Source organism: Thalassophryne amazonica, chromosome 8 (assembly GCF_902500255.1).
Source record: "Thalassophryne amazonica chromosome 8, fThaAma1.1, whole genome shotgun sequence".
Lineage (NCBI taxonomy): Eukaryota > Metazoa > Chordata > Actinopteri > Batrachoidiformes > Batrachoididae > Thalassophryne > Thalassophryne amazonica.
The window spans coordinates 104,286,327-104,297,078 of NC_047110.1; the positions used below are offsets into that span (position 1 = coordinate 104,286,327).

Consider the following 10,752-nt stretch of genomic DNA (forward strand, 5'->3'; position numbering starts at 1 on the left):
TTGTCAGGGAAATGGCTGAGAGACTGCTGCTTTGCTTGATCAAATTTTTTTAGAAAGTGTGAGGCACATCCATGTGGACACCATTCGAGAAATTCAGGTGGTTTTTGGTGAAAATTTTATGGGCTTCAAAGACATTAAGGGACGTTACTGTCGCTTTAAGGACGGCCCACAGCAGCTGTGGGGCGCGCCGCGCTCCAGCTGCCGTCGACAAGCTGAACGACCATTTCATTTCTAAACGGATCGCTCTGTGGATCCGTGACCATCGTGTGCAATTTCTCTGGTTATCACAAGAGCTGGACATCACCCATTTTCCTGCAGATTTCACTTTTAACAAGAGATTTTGTCATGGAAAGCCGAGCGGACGCTTCGCGCGTCATGATGGATTCGCTGCTGGACTGACACAAAACCACCTCCGTTTTGGTCTCACAGGACAGCTTTGAGATGCCGTTCAGACAGCTGTCGGTGGTTTTTCAGTCGAATGATTATCCAAGAAATTGTGGATGTGCCTGGACATGCCAGAACATGTTCTGTGACACTTCATCACGGCATTGCTTTGGAGCGTGACGAGCTTTGCGCGTCACGACGGCAAGCGAGACAAAGAAAACCTCCGTTTCGGAGTGCCAGAAGGACAAGCTGGGACATGTCCACCTCTCCACAATTTCTCTGATACTCACTCGACTGGTAAGCACTGAAAGGCATGTCCCAGCTTGTCCTTTTGGCACTCCGAAACGGAGTTGTTCTTTGTCTCGCTTGCCATCGTGATGCGCGAAGCGTCCGCTCCTTTCCATGACAAAAACTCCTTGTAACAGTGGAATGTGCCGTTCATTTCCAAACTGGACGCTGTGTTTTATCCGGGACGTCGTCTGGACTAGCACAGGAATTGTGAAAAGACGTGGACATCAGCACTTTTTTGGCAAATTGAGACAGACGTGCGGAGGAATTCCGCGCATCACGGCGGTGCTGCGACGCGCAAAGCAACGCCGTGATGAAGCGTCACAGAACATGTTCTGGCATGTCCAAGCACATCCACAATTTCTTGGATAATCACTCGACTGAAAAACCACCGACAGCTGTCTGAACGCCATCTCAAAGCCGTCCTGTGAGACCAAAACAGAGGTGGTTTTGTGTCGGTCCAGCAGCGAATCCATCATGACGCGCGAAGCATCCGCTCGGCTTTCCATGACAAAATCTCTTGTTAAAAGTGAAATCTGCAGGAAAATGGGTGATGTCCAGCTCTTGTGATAACCAGAGAAAGTGCACACGACGGTCACGGATCCACAGAGTGATCCGTTTAGAAATGAAATGGTCGTTCAGCCTGTCGATGGCAGCTGGAGCGTGGCGCGCCCCACAGCTGCTGTGGGCCGTCCTTAAAGCGACAGTAACATCCCTTAATGTCTTTGAAGCCCATAAAATTTTCACCAAAAACCACCTGAATTTCTCGAATGGTGTCCACATGGATGTGCCTCACAGTTTCTAAAAAAAATTTGATCAAGCAAAGCGGCAGTCTCTCAGCCATTTCCCTGACAATGAAAATCCGCCGAGGGGGGTGGACCACTCCTCACTCAAAGCCTGCTCACAGGCGAATGACGCAACCGACAGGCGTGAAAAAAATCACGCATGCGCATGAAGGTTCAAGGTTGGCTCACGCAAGCACATGTGATTCAAATCCATATGTTTTTTTTTTTTTTTAAATAAGGCCGGATACTTTTCTAATAGACCTCGTACATGTGCTCTGATGTCACTGTTCTCCATAGAAACTACCCAAACAATCTTTCATACAAACTGTTTAAAGGGACATTACAGTGTTGTGGTAGAAATTACGGCAGTAGTGTGGGACAACTACATTTTGTTTAAAAAAATCACAACAGTTGTATGACATTGAATACCCCTATTATGTTTTGATTATTTTACTGATATTTTATTCAGAGATATTTTAAAACATTAGAAAAAAACATTTTTTTACCATTCATTTTTATCATTGAAGATCAAAAGTCTGGGTGTGGGACAAGCACAAAACAGCAATATTTGCATATAATGATGCTGAAAAAAGGTGAAAAAGTCATCATAGACTACTAGAACAAATTTCTTAAAACACTTTCATTGTAAAGATAACTATAAAAGTGTGAAATTTCCCCTTTTTTCTGTTTTTCATACAATATGATCAAAGGACATAATAAGTGCCCGTAGTCTAAGAATCACCTATACTTTAGGTCCCGATAGGATTTCTACAGATCTTGAGATTCGTCTTGCCAAGTCTCACATTAGCTTGGTACCAGTCAGGTGTTTTCACAGATTCTATTCAAACCATGTGTGAATAGACTAATATAGAAAAGAAAACTCATGGAAACATCAAATGTCTTTTGTAAGATGTTAGTATGTCCATGTGTGGAAGTGAAAAGACAGAAAAAGGAAACACTGGACTGTAATATTTTGGTGCTTAATGAGCCTTCTTCCCTCAATGTGCAAGATATTGACACCGTCTACATCACCCCACGGCTCCTGCTTGCTCTTCAGTGCCCCCTCTTCTTGCTACGTTTGCCCAGTTCGCTCCTCTTGGGGTGTCACTTACCTTAAACTTGCCATGGAAGATGATATCTCGTAGAAAATGTGGAGCCCTTTGCTCTGATCTGGATGTTGGACTGAGGCCGGTTGGCTCTGCTTCTTCTTCTGCCATTTCCTAGCCCCCGCACGCAGACGGCAGAGAGGAAGCAATAGATGGATGAATGAAATTCAGCCGATGGGCAAAGAAAAGTTATCACAAAACAGAATACTCCTGTCTGTGGTCCCCGTCCCTCTGTCTCTGTGTCATGACAGTGTCTGCCTCGTTCTTTCCTCTCTCTCCCTCTCTCGCTCACTCGCTCTCTTATTTCTCAGGACTTGTCACTTTCCTGAGACTTTTTTTCATGTCTCTTTAAAGTGACCACAGCCATGTTATTTGAGAAGCAGCCTCCTTGGTCGCCAAGATCTAAACTTAGACAACGATAAAACTCTGAAGACAAGGCGCCCTCTTCTACTTTTTCTGCTGGGCTGAAATCACTACAAGATCTTCCAACACATCTGTTTCTGTGCCAATGACTAGTAATCACTGAGAGGTCAAAGTTGGCACCTTAGACACAACACAAATCAACATGGAGCAGCAAAAGCAAACATTCCCATGTTGTACCCTCATAATTCAACAGTGTGCACATGATAGTAACTGATATCATCAATTCCAAACGGTTTCATCAACCCAGTGACTCAAAGCCACCCCGAGAGAACAGGAAAGCATTCATAAGTCATCAAAGTGGTATCACCGAAACAGTTAGAGAAGCTTCCTCATGGCTAGAGGGTTGTAGGTTTGATTTCCTGTCATCATTCAGAAGTGTCAGCTTTGCGAAAGCCAACATTGTTGAAATACTGGCAGACTTCAGTATGTAAATTGAGGCTCCCATTTGCATGGGGTCACCGTATACGAACTTGGCACACGTTTTACACCAGATGCCCTTCCTGGGATGTAAAGCAAGTGGCTCACCGGGATAAGGAGTTGGATTACCAATATGTAGACCTGGGTTTGATTGCCAGGCATGTCATTAGTACACAGGTTTTCTCTGTTTTTGCTTCCCTTGATTTGCCGTGCCTAGGTATTTATGTTTGCTTTTTATTTGCACATTTTACTCTACTGTTGCACAATTTTATTATCACTGCTGCTGGGACACTGCAATTTTCCCCAGGTGGAGCTAAGAAATGAATATCTACCTGTCTGTGTCACCGAACGAGACATTTCTGTATCTTCCCAGTTCAGTTCTTTGGGGTTCAAGTTTCCTACGGCCATCAAAAACATGCACATTTGGTCATTTCTCCATGTAGATCTGGCTTTATGTCAATAAGGGAGGCAGTTAGTTCTATACAGACCCTGAAGCTTATTGGTGTTGGTGCTTATTTCTACATTCCATAGCATGAAGCAGACGTGAGTCTACGACTCCCCCAGGTTGGGATGCCAGTCCATTGCAGGTTACTTCCCCAGTCAAGGCTAGTACCCCTTTACAGCTGGGTAGAGTGGGACAATGCAGATGAAGTATCTGAGACACATTTGTAAACAGAGAGATAAGTACCCTGAGCATGTCGTATATTTACCAAGACCTTCTTGCTGTGAGGCTGCAGTGCTAACCAGTAAGTCTCCATCAGGTTGGTTCTGTGAGAAACTGCCGGCTTAACAGAGGGCCAACATGATTCGTAATTCATTTATTAGTGTGATTTTAAAAAGTGTGCAGCAGTACACAAAAAGTGCACATCATGCACATATACAAGTATAAAAATTGTCAAAAGATAAAATTAATAGAAATGTAGCCATTAATCCTCTGCACACCACCATCAGCAACCAGAGGAGCCTCTTCAGCTATAGACTGGTCCTTCCCAAGTGCAGGACCAACAGACTGAAAAACTCCTTTGTCCCTCAGACCATCAGACTGTACAACTCCTCACTCAGAGAGAGGAGGAGTAACAGGAAGACAGAGGACGGGAAGGGGAGGAACAGTTGTAGCCAGTGAGATACTATTTCTGGTATTTAGATTTGTTTATATTTTGCAAATTGTCTCTTACGTCTACTCCTGATACTCTGTGTGCTTCTTACCCTGTGTGCTTCTATACAATGCTGCTAGAACCTCAATTTCCCACTTCTGTGTTTGGTACAGCAGAATAGTGGTGCGATATTCTGCCTTGAACATGCGGTTTAAGGGGAACTATTGGGCAGTGCAGTCTTGTTTGAGGGCAAGCACTAAAGGGGTCAAATATGACACAATTTCTCTACTTCCGGGGAACGAAACACGGCACTGAGATTTTGGGCAAACTACACACAAAGAAAGTGAAAATACAAAGAAAAAGTGATGATGTGGTGGGAAAGTGGACATGTGTTGCAGTTTGTTTATGACCCAGAGCTCAAACGTGTTGAGGTGGTTGTGCAGGCAAGAGAACGTAGCTACTCACGTTAGTTGTGTAGGTGAACACTTACAGACACGCCCGCTCCCTTTCGCCTCGTCTTCCCTTCTCCACTGGGAACCAAAAAAAACCTGCACTTTTTGCGACTGCTTCAGTGATTGAAGCTGAAAACAAAACAGTACACCATTTTCCCATGTGAAGTTATGCTGTGTATATATTGTGCAATGGGAGCGGCTGTCCCATAAGTGGTCAAATCCCACGATATCATGCAGGGTTCAAATGAGACTGGGCCACGCTATTGAGCTGAAATGAAGATCCTAGAACCCATGAGGGGTAGCCTGAATCATGTGAAGGAGGAACCTAGAGTCAATGGGTCTCATCAACAAACCGTTCTTAAGAACAAATTTGTTCCTAAGTCCTGCTTACGAAGTTTTTACGAAGATTGTGGCATTCATGAATGTTTTCCTATCCAGGATTTGTCCTTAGATAAGAGCCGCCATGGTCACAAGACGTCTTGGGTAAGAACAAATCCTCCGAACACTCAGGAGTACTCTTACGCACATTTCAGTGCCAACATGTCACATTTGTTGCATTGTCTGCTTATGTGAAGTTTATCAAAATATGATATTGCAGTGATATTTCCGTGATATCTCTGTTCAATATTATATGTTACGTTTTGGTAATTTACAGAGTATTTTTTTATATTAAATTTACTTCACTTGTAATGGCAAGTTTAGGATATCGGACTCAAGTTTATATGTTTTCAAAATCTGAACTTAAAACTATCCATTGTCTTCACTAATTGTAAGTTGAACCGAAGCTCATCTTTAAGGTGAGTTAACTGACATTCAGTTGAATTAACTCACATATTCAAGGCAGCTGGTGAACTTCAGTTTTTACAGTCTACCAACACTTTGACATTAATCAAGTGTTTTTCATGAAATAGGGAGGGGATGGCAGTGTTTCTGCAGGGCCCAGGTCTGAATGCAGACAGTCTATGGTACTCCTAAAAAAGTAGGGTGGGGGAAAATTAAATATAAAATGATTTAGATTGACAGCCTCCCATTTGTGCTTTTTGTTGGTGTTTGTTTAACCTATACTAAGGCTACTGAGTAGAATCTTCTTCGCATGACTGCTTTCCTGCAGCAGTACCTTCACGTCCGAACTGCCAATTTTTTTTTCTTTTTTTTTTTTCTTTTTGGCTGCTGTGCTGAAATTGATTTGCTTTTTGCTTTTGGTATTTTGTTTCCTCTTCATGAAACATGTGTCTGCTCGCAGCCATATAGTCTCATGCCCTTTTATGGGCATTGATGGGCTGTTACGTATGCTAATCATATGTTGATTAGGCTCACCAGGCACGCGCTTTCAGTGTACAAGGAGATGGGATTCAATAATTTAAGAACACAGCTGTGAACAATTCTGCAGTTTACGAACACGTTGATGAATCTGATGTAGAGTTTTCTTAAGGAGCTTCATAGGGACTGCATAAGAAGTAATCTAAGAAGATTCTTTAGAAGATATTGGTGAATGACACCCAATGAGTTGAGAGGGAGAGCCTGTGATGGGACATGCACAAACCTGGTTCCTGTGACGAGGGAATGACAACCTGGATTCAGTGAGTAGTGAAGAAAAGAGAACCTGGACACATTGAATGAAGATGGAGAACCTGAAGCAAGTTAGAAGACATCTGAGAGCCTGTATCTTGTGAAAGGGCAAGGAAAACCTGGAGTTAGTGCTGGGGAAGGAGGGCTATGAAACCAGCAAAGGAGAGCAGAAAGGAAAGGAGGGATGGTTTCTGGTGGGGCCCTGGGGGTGTCACTGCAAGGTGTTAAGTGTCAATAGATGCTGGGAGAGTACACCAGAGACAAGGGGCCCAGAGAGGAAATCTACATTTAGTCTGACTGACAAAATCTCAGCTTTATTGCATCATTTTGACCTTTGATCCACATCAAGCTATACCTTTCATATCCAGAAACTGGCCTTTTCTGAGGCTGGCCCGGGCAAATCTGTCACGTTAGTAAGAATGATATCTTGGATAAAGAAAAGAGACTGCTAGAAGAGAAAAAAAGAACACAAAGTATATAAGCAGTAAGTGTATAAGCATTAAAATCACTTTTATGTCCTTGTCAGTGGCAAATCCAGAACTGCCTGGACTTATAATAACTTTGGTGTAAGAATAACCAATTGGATTTAAAGGACTCAACAGAACCATCAGGTAGGTTAGGTTATTTTCAGAGAAAATGTGATAAATATACAATTTTGAAAAATACCTTAGAAAGTCATAGTAATATCAAGTCAGGTGAACTTTGTTAATTCTGCAATGCATACTCAGACATATTGGGAATTGAAATTCCATTGCTCTGTCTCCCAGACAATACAGATTTAAAAAATGTGCAGATTTCTCAGTGACCACAAAAACAAGAACATCTGTTGATGCAGTGTGGTTCTAACATTTAGGCTGTCCTTTGTGGACAGACAATACCAGAGTATCTGTCTCATTGCCAAAGGTCTAACTTTGAGAAATCCTAATAATACCTTATAAAGATGAGTCTGAAGGACATCCCAGAGATCAACATCAAAAGAGCCAATAGTCTACCACGACAGACAGGATTAAAGGTACAAAGACGTGACAATCCAACACATGCAAACTTGTGGGATAGTCAACACGGTAACATTTGTGCTGAGTGTGAACTGGACGTCTGAAAGTCTGAATGTCAAACAACCCAAACAGGTGCAGTGCCCAGCTCAGTTCCTCCTGGCTATTCTCTCGGTTATAATTGTCATGTGACAGTAGGATTCAGACTCCAGATTTCTTATTCATGAGTCTTACACCTCACTACAGTAGGTTGATCATAGGGGAAATTCTCATTCAGTCTGGATTGTGCCTTGCTACTGTATCCAAGTGATATATCTTTGTGGCTCCTGGTGGGATTCAGCCACAGACCTCTTGCTTGTGAGACCAACACTCTGCCAGGCTGGACAAAGGGGAATTCCCTGAGCCAAGCTACTAAGAACATATTCCAGTTTAGATTTCACTTTACTACCTGTACCTGCTATGATTTGATCTCATCCCAAGGTCACGGGTGCTTTTATGGATTAAGAACCTTCACATGACACTACTTGGTCAGCCGCCACATCCTGCCAAGTAACGCCAATTTATAGCCACGCAATACATCTTTACAGCTCCTGGTGGGATTTGAACACCAGACTTGGTTACACTACATATCTCTCCAGCACATTTTGACCTCATCCCAAGGTTACGTGTGCCTTCATCTACAATTGGGACGATGTGATCATCTGCCACATTCTGTCAACAACACCTGTTACAACAGAGAGAACATTTTGTGGCTTCCGGTGGGATTTAAACTCCAGGCTTCTTATTCACAAGACCTGTTCTCTACTGGGTCAGCCAAAGGGGAATCCCCACTAGCCACACAATGATGAACACATTTCTGTCTGGATTGCAACATGTTCCAAGTGGTTGAGAATGACAGAGATGAGACCTTGTGAGGCTTTGAGATACATAGAAAAAAGTACTAATAGATGTAACAATCCCAGAAGAGATAACATCAGGAAGATGGAGCATGAGAAGCTTGAGAAGCACAAAGAGCCGAGGAGGAACGAGAGCAGATGTTCAAAGAGATCAAAGTAACAGCAGCCAGTGTAAACCCCAAAACCGTCACGTCTGATGAAGGAGGAGTTGATTGTAGCAAAGACGCACCAAGAAGGACATGTTTATATTACGTCCCCTGTCAGATTACTCCTAAATGTCATTTTTCTTTTTTTTTTCTTACATTTGTATGCAAGTATAAAACCAAATATGAAATTTCTGCTAATATATTCTTCAAACAAGTGTTTTGTTGTTTGTCTGTCTGTGAGTCTTAAGTGCAACTCCATCTAAACCGGTTCATGGATTTTAATTAAACTTCACACAATAGCACACTATATGATGTGAATGAAGGAAAATATTTTGGTTTGACATGTTCAAGGTGAACTAATTTGACTTTTGTGTTTGACGGATTTCGAGATATTTACTGCGTAAGCACGACTCCTACTACATTAGTTTATGGCTTTAACTTAGACTTTACATAATGTGAAGATGTACACGAAAGACAGTAATTCCAGTCCAGTATTTTTAAAAGGAGGTAATTGAACTTCTGTTTTCTTTATTTTCTGTTTTCATTTCTTTTCTATAGACTTTGTTCATATGCCTGAGTGATGTTCCTTTTAAGTAATATTCATATTCATGTTTTCCAAGTAGAAACAAAAACATACTTTTTTGTCTTGTTTAAATTAACTGTTTGGAATTTGAAATGTCAAAAGAGACATCCAGGCTCTATTTCTGGAAGTAGACATTTTTAGCTTTGAGAATGATCACATGACTGTGGTATGTGAAATTTAGTGCAATACAGAATAAATACAGTTTGATTTATTGAGTGAATAATGGTTCATATTTCCTTTGCAAAGGTGAGTGCAGGAAACCTGTGACATCTTTCCTGAAGTACAATAATAAAAAAATGACCAAAATATTAAGCACAAAGTCAATTCTGGGTCTATTTTCCCCCTGTGAAGCTGTTCCAGGAAAATGTCTTTCCTCCATGATTGTTTACTTTGTGAGAACTGAGATCCTGAAACTTTCTGTACAGTCTCTCATTCGTGACACTTCAATCCCAGAACCTTATGTAACACAGGACCAACATCCGCAGTCAAGTTTTATTTTTAGACTTTAACACTTAAAAAATACACAGCCAATCCAGCAAAAGACAGCGGGGACCTTGTAGTTCCTTGAGTCCCACAGGGTCACGTGTTTGACTGGATGCAGCAAAATGAAGGGGTCAAAGGTCGGATCTCATAGGAAACAAGAAGGAAATGGTGACAAATGTGTGTGTTTATGCATTGTAACTTGTCTATCTGTAACAGTTAGCTAACAAAAAAAATAAACTGTATCACCAGTCAAATTAGTGAAAATTTATACATTAAGTTTGACATATTTCAGTTATTTGCTTCGTTTGTGCAGAATCATCACTGCTACATCCTTATCGCTCCTCATTAATGTTATTTCCTAAAACTTTTCTTCATCATGCATGGTCTTCATGAGAGAATATAAGAACTGTGCCGAGAAACACGATGTTCCATCTTCCCACTTGCAGAACTTGTACTTTGAATCCTACCCGGTGATCCAGTGCCTCCATAGATCCGGAAATGAGTTATTCTGCTCCTATGATGTCTCTCTGGTTTTCTTCAGATGAGCCTCTTCTCTCCAGCGGTATGTATGATTTCACACCAGAAACCTGGTTTTCATGCTGTTATGGCTTTCAAGTGGCTCTGCAGAAAGCTTGAAGTGGGTTAGAACATCAGACTTTCTGCTACACTTGGATGGATGATTTAGAAAAATATAGACAAACTTCAAACCTTCTTTGACCAATTCAAAGAAAAGAAAGATCTACCAGCATCTCCAGATGACATTATACATGCAGTCTAACTGATTATAACCTTAACACTTTTGAAACACAACAGGTGCTTCTATGGCATAGGAGCTGAACTACACTTGAGGCTCGAGTATCTGTTCTTGGACATTTGGACAAGTCTGTCCTTGGACAAGACACTTGATCTGCATTGTCCCAGTCCACCCACCTATAAATGGGTAGCAAACTCGGCTGGGAAGTAGCCTGCCTGGACTACCATCCCATGCAAGCGGAGTTGTTGACGCTCATCTGCTTCATCCTGCAGAAATAAGTGGAAGCATGCATGTTAAAAACAAGGCCTTCTGTTGTCATTAAGTCAGTGTCATTATTAGTTATAGTGTGAGTTTGTCGAATTCCAGATCTCACCACAGTA

General features: G+C 41.9%; 1 protein-coding gene across 4 annotated transcripts in view; it reads right to left on the minus strand.

Moving 5' to 3' along the window:
- LOC117516221 (anoctamin-1-like) overlaps positions 1-3,069 on the minus strand; it is a 95,934-nt gene extending 92,865 nt beyond the window's left edge. For 2 of the 4 annotated variants that reach the window (XR_004562334.1, XM_034177140.1), the window contains exon 1: positions 2,570-3,069. Coding sequence is in view for 3 of the 4 variants with exons in the window: in XM_034177140.1 (XP_034033031.1) it covers positions 2,570-2,674 (105 nt within the window). In the remaining variant the exon portion in view is untranslated. The remainder of the gene's footprint in view (positions 1-2,569) is intronic. The other 2 variants (XM_034177139.1, XM_034177138.1) reach the window with 1 other exon arrangement.
- Positions 3,070-10,752: the final 7,683 nt, after the last annotated feature.